Source organism: Carcharhinus amblyrhynchos, chromosome 35, assembly GCF_965287045.1.
Source record: "Carcharhinus amblyrhynchos chromosome 35, sCarAmb.v2.hapA, whole genome shotgun sequence".
In the NCBI taxonomy this organism is placed as follows: domain Eukaryota; kingdom Metazoa; phylum Chordata; class Chondrichthyes; order Carcharhiniformes; family Carcharhinidae; genus Carcharhinus; species Carcharhinus amblyrhynchos.
Genome location: NC_137358.1, coordinates 3,738,608 through 3,765,285, shown reverse-complemented (window position 1 = coordinate 3,765,285; position 26,678 = coordinate 3,738,608). Strand labels below are relative to the sequence as shown.

At 45.7% G+C, this 26,678-nt stretch overlaps 1 protein-coding gene across 5 annotated transcripts in view; it reads right to left on the bottom strand.

Annotated features, from left to right (window-relative positions):
- ap2a1 (adaptor related protein complex 2 subunit alpha 1) overlaps positions 1-26,678 on the bottom strand; it is a 76,419-nt gene that overhangs the window by 40,174 nt on the left and 9,567 nt on the right. For all 5 annotated transcript variants that reach the window (XM_080217675.1, XM_080217676.1, XM_080217678.1 and 2 more), the window contains exons 2-7: positions 15,584-15,652; positions 8,934-9,076; positions 7,534-7,727; positions 5,442-5,571; positions 4,215-4,316; positions 945-1,053 (exon numbers count right to left, since the gene is read on the bottom strand). In XM_080217675.1, coding sequence (XP_080073801.1) covers positions 945-1,053; positions 4,215-4,316; positions 5,442-5,571; positions 7,534-7,727; positions 8,934-9,076; positions 15,584-15,652 — 747 coding nt within the window. The remainder of the gene's footprint in view (positions 1-944; positions 1,054-4,214; positions 4,317-5,441; positions 5,572-7,533; positions 7,728-8,933; positions 9,077-15,583; positions 15,653-26,678) is intronic.

Genomic DNA, 26,678 nt, shown 5'->3' with positions numbered 1-26,678 from the left:
GAGGCGCAACAGTGCTAACCACTGTGCCACCGTTATCATGAGGGGCATAGGTAAGGTGAATAGCCAAGGTCTTTTCTGTAGGGTAAGGGGGTCCAAAACTAGAGCGCATACGTTTAAGGTGAGATGGGAAATATTTAGAAGGGAGCTGAGGGGCAAACTTTTCACACAGAGTGTGGTGTATGGAATGAGCTGCTAGAGGAGGTGGTATAGAGGCGGGTACAATTACAACATTGTAAAGACATTTGGACAGGTACATAGATAGGAAAAATTTAGAGGGATATGGGCCAAACGCAGGCAAATGGGACTAGATCAGTTCAGGAAACCCTGTTGGCATGGATGAATTGGGCCGAAGAGCATATTTCCGTGCTGCATATCCTTCTGACTCTATATTAATCACAAACCTTGTATAGTGTGCGACCCCGTCTACACGCTATTTCCTATTTAGGGCTTTTGGCTCTGCATTAGTATCAATACTAATGAATTTCTATGTCACGCTGTAGTGGGATGCTCTAGCCCTTCAAGATGGCTCCGTATGGCAGGTTTAGGGAGCCTCTTGCAATTTGATTTCCATCTGATATTTAACAACAATGGACAAATAACTATGCCCTGAGTAATACAGTAGTGATCAACTGACTTTTCTGTCACAACAATAAAGTTTATTTATTAGTCACAAGTAAGGCATACGTTAACACTGCAATGAAGTTACTGTGAAATTCCTCCAGTCGCCACACTCCAGTACCTGTTCGGGTCAATATATCTAACCAGCACATCTTTCAGCCTGCGGGAGGAAACCGGAGCACCCAGAGGAAACTCACGCAGGAGGACGGGGAGAACATGCAAACTCCACACAGACAGTGACCCAAGCCGGGAATCGAACCCGGGTTCCTGGCACTGCGAGGCAGCAGTGTCACCCAATGCGCAGACGCAGTCATCAGTAGCCTTACCAGGTGGAGGATAGCATTGCAGGAGCCGTAGCAGTTTGACAGAAAGCCAGGGTGCTGGAACAAAGTAATATGTGTAGTCCTGCAGGTCAGTGGAGGCAGATGAAACAATCTGCAACAAACATGGAATAAGAATCAAACCTCTGGTCGTACTTCTTAAGAGGTGCCAGAAAAGGCTTGCCACAACACGTACATTTATTTGCATACATCATGTCCTGAAGGAGACACATGCTAGTTCTGGGCAATGGAACACTTTCCAACTTAGGCATCCACCATCCATACTGATTAGTCACAACACAAAGCAAACACGAGAAGTGCTGGAAGTACTTTGCAGGTCAGGTTGCACCTGTAGACAGAGGAGAGTCAACATTTCAGGTCACTGAATTGTTAACTCTTTCTCCTCCCACAGATGCTGTGTGATGAGTAGGTTTGCAGATGACATGAAGATTGGCGGAGTTGCTGATTGTGTCAGGGATTGTCAGAGGATACAACAGGATATATGTATATAGATAGATTGGAGACTTGGGCACAGAAATGGCAGATAGAGGTTAATCCAGCCAAATGTGAAGTCATGCATTTTGAAGGATCACATTTAGGTGTGAATTATACTGTAAATGGCAGGAACATTAACATACAGAGGGATCTGGGCATGCAGGTCCACAGTTCTCTAAAAGTGGCAACACAGGAGGCCAAGGTGATTAAGAAGGCATATAGCACGCTTGCCTTCGCTGGCCGGGGCACTGAGTACAAGAGTTGGGAAATCATGTTGCAGGTACATAAAACCTTGGTCAGGCCGCATGCATATGGATTACTGCATGTCACCACACTACCAGAAAGACACGGAAGTTTTGGAGAGAGTGCAAAGAAGGTTCACCAGAATGTTGACTGGTTTCAAGGGTATTGACAATGAGAAGCGGTTGAATAAACTAGGATTATTTTCACTGGAAAGACAGAGACTAAGGGGAGACCTGATAAAGGTCTACAAAATTATGAGAGGCATAAACAAGGTGGGGTATTCAGAGGCTTTCCCCCCCCAGGGTGGAAGTGTCAATTACAAGGGGGCACAGAATCAAGGTGAAAGGGAGAAAATTTAAGAGAAATGTGTGGTGGACGTTTTCCATGCAGATAGTGGTGAGTGCCTGGAAAGCACTGCCAGAGGAGGTAGTGGAAGCAGGCACATTAGCAACATTTACGGGGCATCTGGATGGCACACGAATAGAGAGGGAATAGAAGCATACGGACTCAGTAAGGGTAGGTTTTTTTTGGTTTAGTTCGGGCATCATGATCGGCACAGGCTTGGAGGGCCGAATGGTCTGTTCCTGTGCTACACTTTTCTTTGTTCTTTGACCTGCTTAGCAAAGTTTCTACTTGGCTGGCTGGCCATGCAGCAATCCAATAAACGCACAGATATAGCCTGAGACTCCATTATCAGCATTTATCACATATCTTTAAAAACAGACACCTGAAAATAAGTATTTGATCGACATTTGTGTCGAATAAATGGAAACAGTGAAGTTATCCACTGTGATGAGTGCTTGTAAATACACTGTATAAAAAAAGTAAACTGCATTGAGATACCTTTATAATGTTTGAAATGACACTTGAAATTTGTACATCTGATGTGCTAAGTGTAATTTTACAAGATGTAAATTTTAAATTTAAATTTAAGCCAGGCATAGGTTGGTTTCTTTAAGTTACAATATAGGTGCTGCCAAACAAAGAAACTTAAGGGCTCCAAGGATATAAACAAATCAGTTGAGCACTGCACAAATATCTCAGGGGTGCGTTGCTGCTGAGTATTTGCAGCACTTTATCTTTGACACGCAGTACTCACAGTATTTTGCTTTTCTATCAGTCACAACGCAGGCTTGCTATAAAGCAGAATCCTTTTTTCTCTGATGCCTCAAAGGTCAATCTTCAGAACATATTTCCTACTGTGCAAGTGCAATGCATGTCCCATACCAGCAGGTATCCTGCAGCTTCAGTGAGATTGCCAACTACTTAGAAGTCAGGAGCAATTTTCTACCGACGGCTAATGAACACAATGAACTGGATTGAAACTGATGTAAATCTCATGCCTATGCTAGTCTCTACCTTTACCTGGGCAGAGTTTGCGCTGGGTTTGAAGACAGTACCCATTTGTGAAAGATCAGTGCCCATCCGATAACCGCTAACCTATCATACAACTGTATTCAATATCCTTTGGTTGATTAGATGGCAAAGAGATCTTCACCTAGCTTTCTAACAAGTACTCAAATCAAAAAGTAAGCTTATAAGTATGGCCAACTTGCTCTCCCACACTGTCCTCCTTGTGGAGCCATGATGTGGAGATGCCAGCTTTGGACTGGGGTGGGCATAGTAAGTCGTCTCAACACCAGATTAAAGGCCAATAGGTTTATTTGGAATCACGAGCTTTCAGAGCGCAGTTCCTTCCTCAGGTGAGTGGAGAGTTGGATTCACAAACATGGCAAAAACAGACACAGACTCAATTGAAGAAAATGGTTGGAATGCGTGTCTTAACAGGTCATCAAATCTTTCTCCACTCGAATTGTCTGTACCTGCACAGACTTGATCACCTGTTAAAACTCACATTCCAACCATTATCTTGCAGTTGAGTCTGTGTCTATATATGCTGTGATTGTGAACACAAGTCTCCACTCACCTGATGAAGGAGCACGCTCCGAAAGCTGGTGATTCCAAATAACCTATTGAACTTTAACCTGGTGTTGTGAGATGACTTCTTGTGGAGAGAGGGGAACCATCCTCCCAGCATTCTGGTATCTGAAATAGCAAAGATCAGAAACTCCTCATATGTAAAAATGAAACACGCAGCCAGTCACATCATTGACAAGCAAGCACACTACATGCCTAGGTTACACCCCAACCCAATTTTCTCAACTCCTGAAGCTCCTTTCATCTGGGGCCTGTCCCAAAGGGAGACAAATTTATTTTCTACAAGTCACCCAATGAATGAATCTAGAATGCAGCATTGCAGGCCAGCTCAATAATGGGGATCATGAGAAAGGGTGCTGGCCAATGTTCCTCACCAGCATTGAAGACAACTAGAGTATTGACAACAATCCCAGTGAAGAGTTTCCAACTTTTCTGACTTAGTGCTAAATTAGGCAGAGCTTGCCAAGCCATGCACAGGATGGCAGCAGGACAGTCTCATTTGCCAGTTTCCCTCTGAACAGAAAACATGCCAACCCAAAGAAACACAGCAATCGATCGAGTATACAAGCTTCAGTGCTAAAATCCCAAGCATGCACTTACCCGACTAAGTCTGGAAACTGCCAATGAGACACAAGTCTTGAACTCATCAGGGTTCTTCTTGCTCAGGCAAGTGATGAGACTGGTAGCAGCAGTCACAACCCCCTGCAACAAAACAGGACAAGTATGAAGCAGGCTTACTGCATACGGAAGATTCAGGATCATGCGTGTTTTCCCCAAGTTAAGCGATCACATTATCAGTGACAAGTACGTGTCTCAAATCTGGCTATCCAAAAACCAGTTTCATCAGCTGCCATTTATAAATACAAATCCTTATAAACACCATCCATCCCAGTCGTATGGCTTAAAATTTGTGTCACAAGTAGGCTTACATTAACAATGCAATGAAGTTACTGCGAAAGTCCCCTAGTCACCACATTCCAATGCCTGTTTGAGGACACTGAGGGAGAACTTAGCATGGCCAATGCACCCTAACCAGCACATCTTTTGGACTGTGGGAGGAAACCGGGCCATCCAAAGAAAACCCACACAGACATGGGGAGATTGTGCAGACTCCACACAGACAGTGATCCAAGTCGGGAATCGAACCTGGATCCCTGGCACTGTGAGGCAACAGCAGTAACCGCTCTGCCACTATGTAAAATAACTTACCGGCTTGTTCAGTTGAATCACTAGTTAGCCATGGTTAATGAGTGGGGTTATGGGGATAAGGTGAAGGGGAGGGCTTGGATGAGATGCTCTTTGGAGAGTCATTGCAGATTTGATGGGCTGGACGGCCTCTTTCTGTACAATAGGGATTCTATGGTTCTATTGGCAGGTATGGTGGACATGTTGCGTACATCAAGATCCCTTAAGCAGCAATTACACGAATGTCCATTAATTTTAAAATGGCAATTGAGGGAAAGTGTGGTCCAACATCATGCTTTGCTGAAATCCTAGTGACAATCCAATTGATTTCTTACCAAAAAGACCTCTTTCTACATGTAACTGCAAGCACTGGCAAAATAATCCTTATGGCCCAACACAACCTAATCCAATCTAATCAACAGCCAACTCCAAAGGCTCATACTTTGACGGGGAAGAGAATCAGATTCTATTTTGTTTCCATTGCCGAGACTATTGACACCAATTTTAGTTTGCGACTGCAAACACTGGGAAACTGAATTTGGTTCAGAGTGGATCTGTTTTATACCAGGTACAGAATTTAGCAAAATGATCTAGAAATTTTGGGTGTAGATTTTTTTTAAAAACGGCAGTATATTTATTTACCAGATGCTGGTCATTTAGTAGATGGACCACTCGAGATGTCCACTCCCCCATTGGGACCAGGTCTGGGGAAGTCTTGTAGAGACGCAGCAGACACAAGGCAGCACTCTGTTTCACACTGTCCATGGTATCACTGTCAACACAACACCAGCAACAAGTTCAATGCAAGAAAAGGGTCTGGGATTGAAAGTGCTCATTTCACAGGAGAAAGGCGGAAAGGTTTGGGATTTCATTTCTAAAGTAAGTTGATCGTGGTTCATTAGTCTATAAGACATAGGAGCAGAATTAGGCCATTCGGTCCATTAATTCTGCTCCACCATTCGATCATGGCTGATATACTCCTCATCCCCATTTTCATGCCTTCTCCCCATAAACCTTCAACGCGTTACCAATTAGAAATCTGTCTAACTCCTCCTCAAATTTACTCACTGTCCGAGTATCCACCACACTTCAGGATAGCGAATTCCACAGATTCACAACTGTTTGGGAGAAGTAGTTTCTCCTCAAATCTGTTTTGCTAGCCCTTTTCCAAAGCTATGAACCTCTTGTCCTAGAATGTCCCACAAAAGGAAGCATCCGCACCTTTCATCATCTTGTATACCTCAATTTGATCTCCCCTCATTCTTCTAAATTCCAGAGAGTGTAGGCCTAACCTGTTCAATCTCTCTACATACGACAAAACCCTCATCTCTGGAATCAATTTAGCGAACCTCCTCTGAACTGCCTCCAATGTCACTACATCTTTCCTCAAAAAAGTGGATCAAAACTGTGCACTGGGGTGAAGTATTTGGACGCTGGACATGAAATTCTTTTCGCTTGGGAACCCAAAGTCAACATCAAGCACGACTGAACAATGTTCCCTCTATGCTGCCAGGGCAGGTATAACAGATTAGGTACAGTAGCATTTCCCCCACTGCCCTAACATTGTATCCTAGCCCCAACCCCAACTGTTCTGCACGCCGATGTGACATTTTCTCATTTCTGATACAAACTACCGTCTCAAGGAAGAATGATAATTATTACACGATTGTGGAAACTGTTCATCTGAATTTTTCTGAACTAGTCCATGTCCAAATGCAGCAAGATCTGGACAATATCCAGACTTGGGCTGACAAGTCGCAAGTAACATTCACATCACACAAGTGCCAGCCAATGACAATCTCTAACAACAGAGAATCTAACCATCATCCCTTGACGTTCCATGGCATCACCATCGCTGAATCCCCCCACTATCAACATCCTAAGGGTTACCATTGACCAGAAACTGAACTAGGCCAGCCATATAAATATGGCTTCAGGAGCCAGTCAGGGGCTAGGAATTCTGCAACGATTAACTCACCTCCTGACCACAATCTACAAGGCACAGGTCAGGAGTGTGATGGAATACTCTCCACTAGCTTGGATGAGTGCAGCTCAAACAGCACTCAAGAAGCCTGACACTATCCAGAACAAAGCAGCCCGCTTGACTGGCATCCCATTCACAAACATTCACTCCTTTCACCACCGACACAGTGTGAAAAGCAATGTGTACCATCTACAAAGTGCACTACAGGAACACAGCAAAGCTCCTTTGACAATATACTCCAAACCCATGACCACTACCATCAAGAAGGAGAAGGGCAGCAGAAACATTGAAAATCCAAAACCTCCAAGTCACTCACCGTCCTGACTTGGAATTAAATCAACATTCCTTCACTATCCCAGCTCTGACAAAGGGTCACCTAGTCTCAAAACATTGCCTCTATTCTCTCTCCAAGATGCTGTCAGATCTGCTGAGATTTTCCAGCATTTTTCTGTTTTTGTTCCTTCACCATCGCTGGGTCAAAATCCTAGGGCTCCCTCCCCAACAGCATTGTTGATGCATCTACAGCGCATAGAATGCAGCGGTTCAAGAAGGTAACTCACCACCACCTTCTCCAAGGACAAATAGGGATGGGCAATAAATACTGGCCTAACCAGCAAAGTCCATACCCCCTGAATGAAAAAAAACCCCTGCTCCTCATGGTGCTTTCGATGGAACTGTCAGTTGATAAGAGAAAACTTTCATCAGAAAAAAGTGCCAACTGCAGACAGCAATTGCATGAAGATTACTCACCCAGCCACCAGGATTTTGGGAATTTCTGAAGCAAATGCCTCTGCCATTTCCCTGCTGCCAACATTTGCGATGCAGTGCAGAGCAAGACACATGAAGATGGGGTTGCGGCTGGCCAGGTCGTTCTTAATGGCATTGTTAATCAGACGGATAAGCTCACTGTTAGAGTTCACCAACACAGAGATGAAAAGGTAACCCTGAGAACACAGAATGCACACATGAATCGGGAGTTCCAACAGATGCTGCGATCTAATCGGCAATCTTGGGAGTCTCAGCAGACTTGACTCTCAACATATTGAACCAACGCAGAGCTGCAAAATGTTAGCTGCGACGGTAGGAAACAACTGAGAGGAAATTACAATAAACCCATGGAGCTCAGATCAAACCTCATCTTGATTACACAGTAGTTCAGGTTACCAAGGCACAAGGGAAATATTCAAGTTACAGACACAATGCAAAGACGCTGATCGCTTGCATCAATGGCTGATTACAAAACTATACTTTATTTATTAGTCACAAATAGGCTTACATTCATACTGCAATGAAGTTACTGTGAAAATCCCCTAGTTGCCACACTCTGGCACCTGTTAGGGTACACCAAAGGAGAATTTAGCACGGCCAATGTAACTAACCAATACGTTTATGGGAGGAAACTGGAGCACCCAGAGGAAAGCCATGCAAACACAGGGAGAACGTGCAAACTCTGCAGAGACAGTGACCCACGCCAGGAATCAAACCTGGGTCCCTGGCGCTGTGAGGCAGCAGTGCTAATCACTGTGCCACTGTTGCCGCCCCTGCATAAAGCCTTGCAAAAATTGTACGAAGTACAATTTGGACAGTGAGTTTTTCCAGACTGTCAGTTAATTATAAAGATCACCAAATCTGGGTGACTAGTGTCTAAAAGTGGGAGAACTGTCTCATTTACTAGTCAAAAAATGGCCTGACATAGTTACACTCTCAGAACGTTAGACAAATTTTTTGATCTACAAGGGAGTCAAAGGTTATTGGGGGGTGGGGTTCATTCTTTCATTAGAAAGTCAACATGCAAGGCTTTCAGACACAGAGGGCCAGTCTTGACTTCAGTGTCCTCCTTGGTTGAAGGAATGATTAGTCTTCGTTGTCCTAAATTCAGACGTTAAGGAATGTTTACTCTGGTGATGCAACCACCCAGCAAGATTTAAAAAAAGTTTGCTAATGAGAAGTCTTACTCAAGGCAGTCTCCGGTTTCCTGCCTATCACAGCAAGCTGTGAATCTGATGCAAAAAGGTTGACAAGAGGAACCAATTTGATCTTATCTCAGGGCTTAAGCTTTGAGGTTTCCCTCAGCAAAACCGAGACCACGAGCTTCTGGCACAAGTCTAGCCCACCCTGCCAGCCTTGATCGAATAGACACCCATACTCACAATCTGTTTCTCTGTGTACTTGTTGGAGCTGAGCAGGTTGACTGCCTCCATGTGGCCAAAGTCAATGTCGTGGCCGAGCAGGAAGATGAAGAGCAGCTTGCAGACATACTTCTTCTTACTGTAACCATCCAGTGCCTTGTCTCCTGCAGTGGGCGAGGAAAGAGACAATCTCAAATGGCACAGAACAAGCAGCACAGAGGTCTATTTATTACAAGTTGAAAGATAAAGTTTACTTATCAGTGACAAGTAGACTTACATTAACACTACAATGAAGTTACTGTGAAAATCCCCTTGTTGCCACAGTGATCAGGTAACTGAGGGAGAACGTACCCTAACCAGCAAGATTTTCGGACTGTGGGAGGAAAGCAAAGCAGCCAGAGGAAACCCACACAGACATGGGGAGAATACACAGGCTTCACACAGGCAGTGGCGCAAACCGGGAATTAAATCCAGGTCCCCAGCGCTGTGAGGCAGCAGTGCTAACCACTGAGCCACCATGTCTTTGTCTGTCTGTATGGGGTTTTCACATTCCCCATTTGTCTACATGGGTTTCCTCTGGGTGCTGTGGTTTTCTCCCACTGTCCAAAGATGTGCGGGTTAGGTGGATTGGCCATGCTAAATTGCCCCTTAGTGTCAGGGAGATTAAGTAGGGTAAACACGTGGAATTATGAGGATAGGGCTTGGGCGGAATTGTTGTTGATGCAGGCTCAATGGACCCAATGGCCTCTTTCTGCATTGTAGGAATAATATGATTCTAACATTTGTTGCCTCGGTGTGCAGATAATCATAGAATCATTGAACCCTATAGTGCAGAAAGAGGCCCTTCGGCCCATCAAGTCTGCACTGAACACAATCCCACCTAGGCCCTACCCCCATATCCCTACATATTATAACCTCTAACCTACGCATCCCTGGACACTAAGGGGCAATTTCTTAGCATGGCCAATAAACCTAACCCGCACACCTTTGGACTGTGGAAGGAAACCAGAGTACCTGGAGGAAACCCACACAGACACGAGGAGAATGTCAAACTCCACACAGACAGTGACCCGAGCTGGGAATCAAACCCAGGACCCTGGAGCTGTGAAGCAGCAGTACTAACCACTGTCCTACCGTGCCACCCACAATAGTCAATTAAGTGAATGCATAAAGTGTCCCTAGTGCATATGAACTTGGGACTAAGAGTAGGAGGGTTCTGCAAATACATTCATCTCTCCAAAAAGTTTATTTATTTGTCACAGGTAATGCTTACATTAACACTGCAATGAAGTTACTGTGAAATTGCCCTAGTTGCCACACTCCAGGGCCTGTTCAGGTCAATGCATTCTAACCAGCACGTCTTTCAGACTGTGGGAGGACACTGGAGCACCTGGAGAAAACCCACGCAGACACAGGGAGAATGTGCAAACTCCGCACAGACAGTGACTCCAGCCAGGAATTGAGCCCTGGTCCTTGGTGCTGTGAGGCAGCAGTGCTAACCACTGTGCCACCACACCACCCCCCATCCCAGTACCAAGCTGAGGCTCCACATGCACTGCTGATTTGTGTGCATTTCTCAGTTTGGGGTGAAAAGAGGGGGAAAACAGGAAGAGGAAGCCAGGACCTGTTGAGAGAAATTGCTGTGGCTTTCTTTCAGTCCTGTGTGCTGTGAGCATTCTGGCTTTAGGGTCTTGGGAGGGGGCAGGGCAAAAAAAAATACACATTCTGGGACTAAGTGGAAAGTTATAATTATGCTGACTTACTGTGTTTGGAGCAGTCTGGCAGTCGCACACGGACTGCAAAACTGCAGTTGTGTACAAACTGTCAGCGGCAGCAGCCAGCTTTGCTAAAGTAACCCAGTTCCAATCTCAATATGCGAAACTATTGGTTTCTCAATTTGGGTTCCTGCTAAATAAGATTTGCATTCCACCCTGATCCGTTCTCTCTGCCAGGACAGTAGTGGGAGGAGTAGGGAGCGCAGAACAAAACCTACACTCAAGTCATCTCCTTCTGGCCTGGGATAACTGTGACTAAAGAATCAATCTTATTAATTTATTTGAGATTTTCCCTGTTCTCTCGGTTTACCTTTCCACTCCTGATGACAATAATTGATACTCCAAAACATCCCCAAGGTGAAAGAACTTCCTTTCAACCCCAGGCATTCTCCACTGACATATCATTCCATCACAGAGTGCCCTGCATGAAAATGTATTTTTCAATAAAGGTCACTCCACTGTAACCAGCAGCTGGAAACCTAACCCACTGCTTTTCCTCCTGCCCTATGAACTCAGATAAATCATATCTCCACAATTGTTAACCTACCAGAGATCACAGAATCCCTACAGTGCAGAACAAGCCATTTGGTCCATTGAGTCCGCACCGAGTCTGTAACAGAGTATCATACGCAGGGTCCTCTTCCCAGTCCTACCCCTGTACCCTCATACGTTTATCATCGCATTAGGGGGAGGCTACGGTCAAGTGGTATTATCGCTAGGTTATTAATCCAGAAACTCAGCTAATGTTCTGGGGACCCGGGTTCCAATTCAGCCAAGGCTGCTGGTGGAATTTGAATTCAATTAAAAATAAAATCTGGAATTTAGAATCTACTGATGACCACGAAACCATTGTCAATTGTCGAAAAAACCCATCGGGTTCACCATGGAAGGAAATCTGCCCTCCTTACCCGGTCTGGCCTACATGTAAATTTAGAGTCACAGCAATGCGGTTGACTCTCAACTGCCCTCCAAGGCCAACTAGGGATGGGCAATAAATGCTGGCCAGCCAGCACCACCCATGTCCCATTAATGAATTTTTTAAAAATCCATCTAACCTACACATTTTGGGACTAGAAGGGGCAATTTAGCATGCCCAATCCCATCTAACCTACACTGTCTTAGGACACTAACAAACAATTCAGCATGGCCATTCCATCTAACCTGCACATCTCAATCGCAGCAGCCAGAGGAAACCCACGCAGACAAGAGGAGAACGTACAAACTCCACACAGTGACCCAAGGCCAGAACTGAACCCAGGTTTCTGGAGCTGTGAGGGGCATCGCCACTGATGTGCTAACCATTGTGCCACTATGCAGATCAGCTGAGTGGTGCCAGACATGTGGTCGTTTATCAGGCGGGTAATTGAAGGACTTTTGCTCCTGTTCTGTGACACCCTCACCCAAAACATTTAGCTCCCCAGCCCCAACAAATCCAGTGGCTACAGATGGAGCAATGGGTTTCAAGGAATGTTTATGAGAGAAAACTGAGAAGTGATGAGGTAGCTGTCCTAAGGATTCAAAAGGGACTAGACAGATAATGTAAGCTACAATGGGCGGCACAGCGGCACAAGTGGCTAGCACAGCTGCCTCACAGCGTCAGGGACCCGAGTTCGATTCCCGGCTTGGGTCACTGTCTGTGTGTAGTTTGCACATTCTCCCTGTGTCTGCGTGGGTTTCCTCCGGGTGCTCCGGTTTCCTCCCACAGTCCAAAGATGTGCAGGTTAGATGTGTTGGCCGTGTTAAATTGACCCTAGTTTAGGTGGATTAGCAGGGTAAATATGTGGGGTTACAGGAATAGGTCCTGGTGGGATTGTGGTCAGTGCAGGCTCAAATGGGCAGAATGGCCTCCTTCTGCACTGTAGGAATTCTATGATTTTAACAGGCTCCTTCATCTTGTTCAGAACACTGGAACCAGAGAACACAGCTTGCGCTTTGAAGGTAAATTTAAACAATATTTCAGTAAGTGGTCAGCATATGGAGCAGGTTCATTTGAGAGGCGGTGTGAGCAGTTAATGTAGATTCCAGAAAAATGCATGCAAATGCAAGGTAGATTTGTCACAAAAGAAGATTCTGGAATCCAATCAGAGTAACGAGGCATGGGAGGGACAGGGGACTTTGGACCTATGGTTCCCAAAGCTCTCAACCAGGTGGGAGTTTTTCTCACCTCATGTCCTGAATACTGAAAGACATGAATAGAGAGGACATGGGCAAAAATGTTTTCATTAGTCGAAGAGATTAGGATCCAAGGGCACAGCCTCAGAGTAAAAGGACAACCCTTTAGAACCGAGATGAGGAGGAATTTCTTCAGCTAGAGGGTGGTGAATCTGTGGAATACATTGCCACAGAAGATTGTGGAGGCCAGGTCATTGAGTGTCTTTAAGACAGGCATAGATAGGTTCTTGATTGGTATGGGGAAATCAAAGATTATAGGAAAAAGGCAGGAATATGGGTTTGAGAAACATATCAGCCATGGTTGAATGGCAGAGCAGACTCAATGGGCCAAATTAACTAATTCTGCTCCTATATCTTATGGTCTTGCACTGACCATAGCTGTCCAATCTGAACTTTTATTATAAATAACAGAAGAAACATGTTGTTCGATTCCTGGTTGGGTCACTGCCTGTGTGGAGTTTGCATGTTCTCCCCAGTTCTGCGTGGGTTTCCTCTGGGTGCTCTGGTTTCCTCCCACAGTCCAAAGCCGTGCAGATTAGGTTTATTTGCTGTGCTAAATTGCCCCTTAGCGTCAGGGGCACTAGCTAAGATAAATGCATAGGGTTATGGAGATAGAACCTGGATGGGATTGTGGTTGGTGCAGACTCGATGGGCTGAATGACCTCCTTCTGCCTCAATATCTTATGGTCTTACAGTGGAGAGACATTTATTTCTGATCATAATCAGACCACCTAGAGAACTACATTCAATTCCAGACTCCATACAGCAGGAAGGGCCTGTAGCACATGGCCTTATGTCTGGGTCTATTGTAGACTCATTGATAGGGATTGATCACTGTGACTGGTCAATAACTCCATTATGTTGTGTCATGTGACCACCAAGCTATGAGAAGACATAGGAAATAGATGTTTGTTTGCTTGCATCAAGCAATTCCCCATTTAACTGGATGCCATCCTGAGGGGCAGTTAGTTCCTCCACAAGAAACACAGCCCATCAATCCTACTGAAATGTGTTGGAAACGCGCAACTTCCAGGAAGAATACCAACTGATGCCTGGCTATTCTGTGTGGGTGAGGTGCTGAGTGTGCAAACTGTGTCTCAGCCAGCACAGTGAGCAGGAATACCTGAAACATTCAATCCCTTGTACCTGTCGTCATCTGTAGAATACACTGCTTGGAAACTGACTGATGGGGTGGCATGGTGGTTAGCACTGCTGCCTCACAGCGACAGGGACCTGGGTTCAGTTCCTGACTTGCGTCACTGTCTGTGTGGAGCTTGCACATTCTCCACGTGGGTTTCCTCTGGGTGCTCCGGTTTCCTCCCACAGTCCAAAAGATGTGCTGCTTAGGGTGCATTGGCCAAACTAAATTCTCCCTCAGTGTACCCGAACAGGCAGGAATGTGATGACTAGGGGATTTTCACAGTAACTTCATTGCAGTGTTAATGTAAGCTGACTTGTGACACTAATAAATAAACTTTATCTTTTAACTTGTAACAAAAGGAACCAGGAAGGAAAGTCTAACCAGTGGACTCAGCAATGTAGCTATCATTTCTGAAGCAAACAGTTTTAGACATGGTAAGTGGCAAGACCTTGGAGGAAGTAAGAACACAGTTGTTCGTGCATAGCAAAGAGAGTCAAGTTCCACATACTAAATGTAGCAAAGTCATTCTGAACATTAAAAAAAAATCAGTGTTCACACATTTCAAAAGAATAACAGGCCATTCAGTCCATCTGTTCTTGTGCCAGAGTTTATGCTCCACATCAGCCTCCTGCCACATTATTTCATCTAACCATAATCAACACTTCCTTCTTTCCTTGTGTTTATCTAGCTTCTCTTTGAATACATTTGCCTCAACCACTCCGCATAGTAATGAACTCCAGGAAATAAACACAGCCGCATGCTGTTTTTGCATCACGGGTTTGTCTCTCCTGTTTCTTTGCAAGTTCTTTGCATTTCTTACATTCTCTGGACACTGACAAACTCTCGGACCATATGGTGTGCCCTAACCGGGGGGTCCATGTGAGTGTCTGTCAGCCTGAACCACAGGGTAGCAGGGGGTTGCACAAAACTGGAGGGAGTTGCACTACTCTCAGCCTCCTGTGTTTGAGGGCAGGAAGCAGAGTAGCAAACAGCTTCCATCTATCAGCCCCCTGGATGGCTTCATTACAAACAATATGGGGGTGTGGTAAAAGTGAAACAGCAAATAGTGTTTGGCGCTGCCACCTCACAGTGCCAGGGAACTGGGTTCAATTCCAGCCTTGGTGACCGAGTGTGGAGTTTGTACGTTCTCACCCAGTTTCGTCCCTCACTCCAAAGTTATGTGGATTGGCCATGCTTAACTGCTCCTTTGTGTCCAAAGATGCGTAGGTTAGAGGGGTTAGTTGGGTAAATATGTGAGGTTACAGGGTTGGGGTCTGGGAGAGGCGGTGCAGAGTTGATGGGTCAAATGGCCAGCTTCTGCGCTGTCAGGATTCTGCGACGGTTCCACGATACACAGCACTCAGGCTGCTAATTGCAATTGATGTCTTTTGCAGTAGACAATCATTTAGCCTGGTTCCAGTGCCCATCAGGCCTGCATGCTCTGAGAGTGGGCACCAGGACCTACGGCACATTATGTTTTGTCAATGCTGCTTTGCTCGGCAGCTCAGTGGGTGGTGCCTAACAGGCCTGCAAACCGCCACCAAAAGCCATCCCCCTCCCCAGCAGCAGATGGGTACACGTACCTTTGAACTTTGATCGGATGTTTGCCAATTCTTTGTTTATTCGTTTAATTTCTGCTTCTTTGCTTTTGCCTGAAAAAGAGAGAAGGATATCAGGAATGTGGAAAGACAGATGTCAGAATTACCCTTAAAAGAGATGCTTAAAACCCACAAGCAGCTTTGATACAGTGGACAGAATGTCTACAGTGCAGAAGGAGGCCATTCGGCCCATCGAGTTTGCACCAACAACAATTTCACCCAGGCCCTATCGCCGTAACTCCACATGTTTAACCTGCTAATCCCTCTAGCCTACGTATCTCAGGACTCTAAAGGGGCAATTTAGCATGGCCAATCCATCTGGCCTGCACAGGTTTGGACTGTGGGAGGAAACCGGAGCACCTGGAGGAAACCCATGCAGACATGGGGAGAACGTGCAGACTCCACACAGACAGTGAATTGAACCCGGGTCCCTAGCACTGTGAGGCAGCAGTGCTAACCACTGTATTGCTGTGCTGCCCATAGGCGCGGAATAATTATTTTACCAGAATGGTCTCATAAATTTAAGAGCTCACAAAATTAAGGTAACTGGCAATGGAACCAGGTTGGGGAGATAAGCTGCGCAATGGCACAGTGGTTAGTACTGCTGCCTCACAGCGCCAGAGACCCGGGTTCGATTCCCGGTTTGGGTGACCATGCAGAGTCTGCATGTTCTCCCCGTGTCTGCGTGGGTTTCCTCTGGGTGCTCCAGTTTCCTCCCACACTCCAAAGATGTGCAGGTCAGGTGGATTGGCCATGCTAAATTGACCCTTCGTGTCAGGGGGATTAGCAGGATAAATGCATGGGGTCATGGGAATACAGTCTGGGTGTCGATGAAAGCTCAATGGGCCAAATGACCTCCTTCTGCACTGCAAAGATTCTATGAGAAATTTATCTTCTGCAACAAATCGTACTCTGAAATGCACGGCTGGAAGGGGCGCTGGAAGCAAACCAAATGGGATATTTTAAATGAGAATTCAAGTCTTTTTTTTTAAGTTTACGTTTAGTGTCACACATAGGCTTACATTAACACTGCAATGAGGTTGCTGTGAAAATCCCTTAGTCACTACACTCCAGCACCTGTTCGGGTACACTGAGCGATAATTTAGCATGGCCAATGCACCTAACAGCGCGTCTTTGAATGTGGGTGGAAACCGGAGCACCCAGAGGAAACCCAAGCAGACACGGGGAGGACGTGCAAACTCCACACAGACAGTGACCCAAGCCAGGAATCAAAGCCGGGTCCCTGGCAGCATGAGGCAGCAGTGCTAACCACTGTGCCACCGTGCTGTCCCTAATTGGATATACAGTTGAAAGTGAAACATTTGCGCAGCAGAGGAGCTCCAACAAAAACATACACAGTGGGCCGAATGGCCTCATTAGTGCTCTTTGTGGCTTAGAAAAAGAACAAACCCTTATTCAAGCCAGTCACAAAGAGGAAGCGAGAAAAGCACAATTTACACACTGTTAATATGGACACCAAATTCTATGACACAGATATTGTTTCAGAACTCAGAGCTGGCAGATTAGCACTTTAATTCGATATTTGTAGTTGTAGCAGTGTCTCGCTTTAAATCCAATGCAAAGAACAAAAAAAATTACAGCATAGGAACAGGTCCTTCAGCCCTCCAAGCCTACACCGACCATGCTGCCCAAATGAACTAAAACCACCTACACTTCTGGAGACCGTATCCCTCTATTCCCATCCTATTCATGGATTTGTCCAGACGCCCCTTAAAAGTCACTATCGTACCTGCTTCCACTGCCTCCCCCGGCAGTGGGTTGCAGGCACCCACCACCTTCTGTGTAAAAAACTTGCCTTGTACCTCTGCTTTAAACCTTGCCCCTCAGACTGTAAACCTATGCCCCCTAGTTATTGACTCTTCCACTCTGGGTAAAAGCTTCTGACTATCCAAAACACTCTGGGTATTAGGTAATAGAGACACAGGCTCCATCGCATTTAATTAGCATCTCTTACATAGTAACAAAATAGTCCCAAGGTGCTGAACAGCAATGATTACGTGACAAAATCTGACCCCAGAGATATACGAGGAGTTATAACAAGTGAGCAAAATCTTGGTCAAAGAGATAGGGTTTAAGGAGTAGTGTAAAGAGGAGAAAGCGTGGTGGAGGGGATTAGGGAGAGAATGGCCGACTGGCAATGGCGGAGAAATAAAAAATAGGGGATGCACAAGAGGCCAGGATTGTCTGACTACAGAGACCACAGTGGGGTGTAAGGCTGAAGGAGGAAAATTAATTGTCTGTTAAGAGCCAGTTCCCACTGATGTCTGTAAACCGTATGCTGCTCGAATCAAACATTCATACGTAAATCGACAACTGAGCGCATGGCTTGTGAGAAAAATGGAAAAATACTCCATTAATGCATTTGGGTGTTGTCCTTCCCAGGCAAGGACTGAGGCACAGCAAGGGGCTGGAGAGAGAACTTTAAACAGCACTTAGCTTTGTTAAGCCTGTCCCATGTGTGCTTATCTTGACAACGGGTGATGGAACTTTCTTCGCTGTTCCATTTCCCACTCTGCTGAGTGCAAAATTTGCAAGCAAATGTTTATTGCACAGTGGGTTAGCACTGCTGCCTCTGATCCAATTCCTGGCTTGGGTCATCGTTTGTGTGGAATCTGCACGTTCTCCCCATTTGCGTGGGGTTTCCTCCGGGTGCTCCGGTTTCCTCCCACAGTCCGAAAGACGTGCTAAATTCGCCCTCAGTGTACCCAAACAGGTCCCGAAGTGTGGCGAATAGGGGATTTTCACAGTAACGTCATTGCGGTGCTGATGTAAGCCTACTTGTGACACTAATAAATAAACTTTAAACTTCAATCCAAGTTAAATGGGACATTCATTTAAACGCTGGGTGAACACAATATGTGTAAAACAAAATTAAAACAGGAAAGTATATGCTATGAGGAGGGGTTGGAAAAACTTGGTTTGTTCTCACTGGAACGGAGGAGACTGATAAAAGTCCACAGGATTATGAAAGGCATGAACAGAGTGGATAGTCAGAAGTCTTTTCCCAGAGTGGAACAGTCAATTAATAGGGGGCACAGATTTAGGGTGCAAGGGGCAAGGTTTATAGGAGATGTACGAAGCAAGTTTTTTTTTACACAGAGGGTGGTGGATGCCTGGAACTCGCTGCTGGGGGAAGCAGTGGAAGTAAATACAATCGTGACTTTTAAGGGGTGTCTTGACAAATACATGAATAGGATGGGAAAAAAGGGACATGGTCTCCGGAAGGGTAGGGGGCTTTAGTTCAGTTGGGCAGCATGGTCGGTGCAGGCTTGAAGGGCCTGTTCCTGTGCTGTGATTTTCTCTGTTCTTTGTATATGAAACCAAATACAAGACACTGGGGAGGGATTCAGTAAATTAAGAAATTGTGATTAACTAGTACCAGGTCTAGATTTTAAAACCTAATTCTAGACTACGTGGCTGCTCCAGTTCTATGACTTGAGAATACAATACAATGGAAGCCGACACTTCATTGCAGCACCGAGGAACTGCTGCACCTCTCAGAAGAGATGTCAAACTGAGGCCCTATCTGCCTGTTCAGGAGGATGTAACTGGAAGCCATGCCTGCAGAGCACTTTGGACCGTTTGTTTATTTAAAAGCCTGTGGATAACAAGAGGAAGGAAAGAGAGAGAGAGAGAGATAAGCATTGCACAGTTTCAAAGTCCTGAGTGTGCAAGCACAGGAATTTGGCACAATGAGTGACAGTTTCAACACAAACGGGCACAGAGAGAAAGGGAAAGCTGTGTAGACTGGAGTTTTATACAGCTTAGGAGGAACTAGAAGGAAAAGTGCAAAGTCGTCAACTGTTGTGCAGCTTACGTGCACCGAAAAATTAGAACAACCTGCACTAAATAGATAACAGTAGCCAATCGGGACAAGAGGTAGAAAGAAATTCCAGTGATTAAGATAACAGAGACAACGACTTTTGAGAAGCAATGACTTGCATTTATATAGTGTCTTATCACACCTGGCAGAAATGTCTCACAAGCATTCCCTTGCATGTATGAGCAACCCCTTTACACAAGCTCAGGCTGCGAACATTTCCAGTAGCAAGATCTCGCACCCAGCAACGAGATCACCTCCAGTTTGACACTGCACTCCTTCAAAATGGAAGCATTCAAGACCCTGTTGGGGGGTAAACATTGGTAAGCTGTTATCCCCTAGAGGTAAGGGGATATCAACTTGTGATAAGGGGTCAGACCAAGATGAGGAAAAAAATTCCTTCATCAACAGAGTTGTGAATCCTCGGACTTCTCTATCCGTGGGGTGGCATGGTGGCACAGTGGTTAGCACTGCTGCCTCACAGTGCCAGGGACCCGGGTTCGATTCCCAGCTTGGGTCACTATTTGTGTGGAGTTTGCATGATCTCCCCACGTCTGCATGGGTTTCCTCTCACATTCTGAAAGACGCGCTGGTTAGGAGCATTGACCCAAACAGGCAGTGGAATGTGGTGACAAGGGGAATTTCACAGTAACTTCATTGCAGTGTTAATCATAGAATCCCTAAAGTACAGAAGGAGGCCATTTGGCCCATCGAGTCTGTACTGATCACATCCCATCCAGGCTCTATATTTACCCTGCTAATCCCCCTGTCACTAGGGGCAATTTAGCATGGCCAATCTAACCGACACATCTTTCGACTGTGGGAGGAAGCCAGAGCACTCGGAGGAAACCCACACAATGTAAGCCTTACTTGTGACTAATAAATAAACTTAACTTTACCCAAGAGCTACGGACCTTCAGTCAGGGTCAAGACGGGGGCAATATAGATATTTTGGAAACTAAACAACCAAGGGATATGGGAATAGGATGAGCCAGTAGAATGATATCAGCCATGATCTCACTGAACAAGCTCAAAAGGCATTCTGCCCAATTCTACTCTAATTTTTATATGTTTTTAACCTTATAAGCCCTGACTTAACAGTGATATTTTAATACCCATGCACTCAAAGGAGCGATAGATTGCATGTGGAAAGTAGGGCTGGTTTCTCCTGTAACCTGCTGTGCTAACAGTGCGGCACAGATCCCAATGTCCCACGGTTAATTCCTGATCTAAGCTGGTGTGATGGTACACAAATGACCCAAGCTACTGGACTGCCTTTTGATGTTAAATGGAACCGATCCAGTTAGAATCACAGAATCCCATGGTGCAGAAAGAGGCCATTCAGCCCATTGGGTCTGCACCGACCGCAATCTCATCCAGGCCCAATTCCTGTAACCCCATGCATTTACCCTAGCTAGTCCCCCTGACACTTAGGGGCAATTCAGCATGGCTAATCTATTTAACCCTCACATCTTTGGAGTGGGGGAGGAAACTGGAGCACCCGGGGAAACCCATGCAGCCATGGGGAGAACGTGCAAATTCCACACAGTGACTCAAGCTGGGAATTGAACCTGGCGCTGTGAGGCAGCACTGCTAACCACTGTGCCACCATGCTGCCTCAGAAGGCCCAAGATCAGTCACCTATGCTTGAGTAGTTGATCCAAACCCCTCCAAAACTTTACTTTTTTAAAGCATTTTATTTTGGGCCACTTGATCCAGAAGTCACCAAATGGATCACTGAACCCCCACCCTGTTAAATGTGGGATCCTGCAAAAGCCCTTCTTTAAACCCCAGGAGCAAGCTCTTCATTCTCTCAGCAGCAGATGCCAAACCAAACACCTCACCTCCGCAAAACACAAACATAACATTCAAGATCCTATGCCTAATCATATTTCCACACCTACCAAACATCACAGCCATGGAGGAGAACATACAAACTTCACAGCCATGGAGGAGAACGTGCAAACTTCACACAGACTGTCACCCAAGGTCAGAATTGAACCCGGGTCCCTGGCACTGTGAGACAGCAGTGCTAACCACTGTGCCACCATGCTGCCCACAAGTATCAACTAGAAAAATGCTCATACGCCAATCAACTCTGCTTTCTACTTTCCAGCCTCTCAGACTACTGGGTCCACTAGTTTGCCTACCACCGCAACAGGTCCACAGCAGATGCCATCTCCTTGACCCTGCACTCAATCCTGGAACACTGAGATAACAAGGAAACCCATATCAGACTCCTATTTATTGACTATAGCTTAGCCTTCAACACCATTATTCCCATGAAATTCATCTCCGAACGCCGTGGCCTATGCCTCGGCACCTCTCTCTGTGACTGGATCCTGAACTTCCTAACTCACAGACCACAATCAGTAAGGATAGACAACACCACCTCCTCCATGATCACCCTCAACACTGGTGCCCCACAAGGTTGTGTTCTCAGCGCTCTATTATGTTCCTTATACACCTATGACTGTGTGGCCAAATTCCCCTCCAATGTGATTTTCAAGTTTGCTGACAACACCATCATAGTGGGTTGGATCTCAAACGATAATGAGACAGAGAATCTGGTGAACTGGTGCAGCAACAATAATCTCTCCCTGACTGTCAACAAGACGAAGGAGGTCGCCATTGACTTCAGGAAGCGTAAAGGAGAACATGCCCCAGTCTACATCAATGGGGACGAAGTAGAAAGGATCGAGAGCTTCAAGTTTCTAGGTGCCCAGGTCACCAACAACCTTTCCTGGTCCGCCCATGCTGACACACGATAGTTAAGAAAGCCCACCAATGTCTCTGCTTTCTCAGAAGTTGGAGGAAACTCGGCACATCAGCTACGTCTCTCACCAACTTTTACAGATGCACCATAGAAAGCATTCTTTCTGGTTGTATCACAGCCTGGTATGCTCCTGCTCTGCCTAAGACCGCAAGGAAGTACAAAAAGGTCATGAATGTAGCCCAATCCATCATGCAACCAGCCTCCCATCCATTGACTCTGTCTACAGTTCCCGCTGCCTTGGCAAAGCAACCAGCATAATTAAGGATCCCACGCACCCTGGACATTCTCTCTTCCACCTTCCATTGGGAAAAAGATACAAAAGTCTGAGGTCACGTACCAACCAACTCAAGAACAGCTTCTTTCCCGCTACTGTCAGACTTTTGAATGGGCTTACTTCGCATTAAGTTGATCTTCCTCTACACCCTACCTATGACTGTAGCACCACATTCTGCATTCGCTGGTTTCTTTCTCTATGAATGGTATGCTTTGTCTGTATAGTGCGCAAGAAACAGTACTTTTCACTGTATGTTAATACATGACAATAATAAATTAAATCAAATTCTAAATTTTCTTAGTGAACTGTAACTAATCCAAAACCAAACACAGAATGTATCTTTTTAACATAGGGACTGAAAGACACCTACAGTTCCAATTATTTCTCACCCTCCACCCCCATTAAACTCTGCAAAACTACAGGAGATCAAAAAGATATATATTAACAGCACATCTGCCTGCATCTCGAGTCCTCGGTGTGAATCAGGGTTAATGACACTGCCACTCTCAAAGAAATGTCAACCATAGAACTCCTAACGTCTCTCAATCGGCTCCAAAAATCCGGATTTTCTTTCACATTTCTTGATCCTTGAGCACTCCAGCCCTTTGCCTCACATCAAGGTTGTTTAATAAGATCAAAATTAAAACGTATTTTCCCATCTCCCCCCTGCCAGCACCCACCCAAGCCATTCTCTTCCTCCTTCAGTATGTCTCACTTTTTATTGGAGTTTTAACACTCTCTCACCCTTTTTTGGACTACGGAATCAACGGTTTTCAGTTCCACTGAATCTTCTGAGTGAATGCCCGAGCTCTTAACTGTAGTCCCTCCTCTCACTCCAGTCTGGAGGGTCAGTCATGGTTCAATGCAGCAGTCTTGCCTTCAGTTTAAGGTCATGGGTATAAATCCCAATTCAAACTGGCACAATGGTTTGAACTGCTGCCTCAGTGCCAGGGACCCAGGTTCAATTCCCTGCTTGGGTCACTATCCGTGCAAGTTTGAACATTCTCCCCACGTCTGTGTGGGTTTCCTCTGGGTGGTGCGGTTTCCTCCCACAGTCCAAAGATGTGCGGATTAAGTGGATTGGCCAGGGCCAATTTCTCCTTAATGTCAGGGGGATTAACAGGGTAAATATGTGGGTTTACAGGAATAAGGCCTGGGTGGGAGTGTTGCTGGTGCAGACTCAATGGGCTGAATGGTCTCCTTTGGCACTGTAGGGATTCTAGTCTATGATCTAGTTGACAATTTGGTATCAATGTTGAGGACAAGCCTCACTGTCAGAGGTACCCTTTTTCAATTCCCCTCTGTGGTGGACATCAAAGATTCCCACTATTTTAAAGCTTTTTTTCAAAAGTTTATTTAATAGTGTCACAAGTAGACTTGCATTAACCCTGCAATGAAGTTACTGTGAAAATCCCCTAGTTGCCACACTCTGGCACCTGTTCGGGTACACAGAGAATTTAGCACGACCAACGTGCTCTTGTTTCCTCCCACAGTCCAAAGATGTGCGGCTTAGGTAGATTGGCCGTGCTAAATTGCCCCTTAGTGTCAGGGAAACTGGTTAGGGTCAATGCATGGTGTTATAGGGATAGGGCCCTTGGTGGGATTGTGGTCGGTGCAGACCTGATGAGCCGAATGGCCTCCTTCTGCACTGTAAGATTCTATGGATTCTAACTCTTCCAATATTGATCCACCTCACTTTCAAAACAGTTCTGATTTAATAGAACATAGAACATTACAGCGCAGAACAGGCCCTTCGGCCCACGACGTTGCGCCAACCAGTTACAAAACAATGACCCACTAACCTAAACCAATCCCTTCTCGTCCATAAACCTATCCACGGATCTCTTAAACGCCCCCAAACTAGGCGCATTTACAACTGCAGCAGGCAGGGCATTCCAATCCCTCATCACCCTCTGGGTAAAGAACCTACCCCTGACATCCGTCCTATAACTACCACCCCTTAATTTAAAGCCATGCCCCCTCGTGCTAGATTTCTCCATCAGAGGAAAAAGGCTATTACTATCCACCCTATCTAAACCTCTAATCATCTTATATGTTTCAATAAGATCCCCTCTTAGCCGCCTTCTTTCCAGCAAAAACAACCCCAAATCCCTCAGCCTCTCCTCATAGGACCTCCCCTCCATACCAGGCAACATCCTGGTAAACCTCCTCTGCACCCTCTCCAAAGCCTCCACATCCTTCCTGTAATGTGGGGACCAGAACTGCACACAGTACTCCAAGTGCGGCCGCACCAGAGTTGTGTACAGTTGCAACATGACGCTGCGACTCCTAAATTCAATCCCCCTACCAATAAACGCCAAGACACCGTATGCCTTCTTAACAACCTTATCTACTTGACTCCCAACTTTCAGGGATCTATGTACACATGCACCTAGATCCCTCTGCTCATCCACACTATTCAAAGTCCTCCCGTTAGCCCTATACTCAACACATCTGTTATTCCTACCAAAGTGAATTACCTCACACTTCTCCGCATTAAACTCCATCCGCCACCTCTCGGCCCAGCTCTGCAACCTGTCTAAGTCTTCCTGCAAACTATGACACCCTTCATCACTATCTACCACACCTCCGACTTTTGTGTCATCAGCAAATTTACTAATCCACCCAACTATACCCTCATCCAGATCATTAATAAAAATTACAAACAGCAGTGGCCCCAAAACAGATCCCTGAGGCACACCACTCGAAACCGAACTCCATGATGAATATTTACCATCAACCACCACCCTCTGTCTCCTATCCGCTAGCCAATTCCTGACCCAATTCCCTAGATCACCCCCAATCCCATACATCTGCATTTTCTGCAGAAGCCTACCATGGTGAACCTTATCAAACGCCTTACTAAAATCCATATACACCACGTCCACTGCCTTACCCCCATCCACCTCTTTGGTCACTTTCTCAAAAAACTCAATAAGGTTAGTAAGGCACGACCTACCCGCCACAAAACCATGCTGACTATCTCCAATCAATTCTTTACTCTCCAAATAACTATAAATCATATCCCGAATAATTTTTTCTAAAACCTTGCCCACAACAGAGGTGAGACTCACCGGTCTATAATTCCCGGGGAAGTCTCTGTTCCCCTTCTTAAACAATGGGACAACATTCGCTAACCTCCAATCTTCCGGTACTATACCAGAGGCCAACGACGACCTGAAGATCAGAGCCAGAGGCTCTGCAATCACTTCTCTTGCCTCCCAGAGAATCCTGGGGTAAATCCCATCCGGACCAGGGGACTTATCTATTTTCAGACCCTCCAGAATATCTAGCACATCCTCCTTGTCAACTGCAACACTGTCAATTCTACTCCCCTGCAATCCAGTGTCCTCCTCAGCTATATCCATGTCCCCTTGTGTGAATACCGAAGAGAAATATTGGTTCAATGCCTCTCCAATCTCCTCCGGTTCCACACATAACTTCCCTCTGCTGTCTATAACTGGCCCTAATCTTGCCCTAACCAACCTTCTGTTCTTAACATACCTATAGAACGCCTTAGGATTCTCCTTAATCCTATCAGCCAAAGACTTCTCATGTCCTCTTTTAGCCCTTCTTAGCTCACTCTTCAACTCCCTCCTAGCCAATCTAAAGTTTTCTAGTGCACTACCCGAGCCCTCACGTCTCATCCGAACATAAGCCTCCTTTTTCCTCTTAACCAACGAAAAAACTTTTTTGGTGCACCATGGTTCCCTAGCCCTACCAATTCCTCCTTGCCTGACAGGGACATACCTATCACGGACTCGCAGTAGCTGCTCCTTGAAAAAACTCCACATTTCAGACGTTCCCAGTCCCTGTAATCTCCTAGTCCAACCTATGCTTCCTAATTCTCTCCTAATAGCCTCATAATTACCCTTCCCCCAGCTAAAACCACTAGTTTCCACCAGAAACAGCACAAAATGGTATCACTTCTTAGAAAGATGGAAACTTGAAGCAGGAGTAGGCCATTCGGCCCTTTGAGTGTGCTCCGCCATTCGCCTTGATCATGGCTGATCATCAAATTCACATCCCCCCCCGCTTTAAAATTTATTTTATTAGTCACAAGTAAGGCTTACATTAACACTGCAATGAACTGGAGGAAACAGGAGCACAAAGGAAACCCAGGCAGGCACAGGGAGAACATGCAAACTCCACACAGGAAGAACATTCAAACTCTGCAGGGACGGTAACC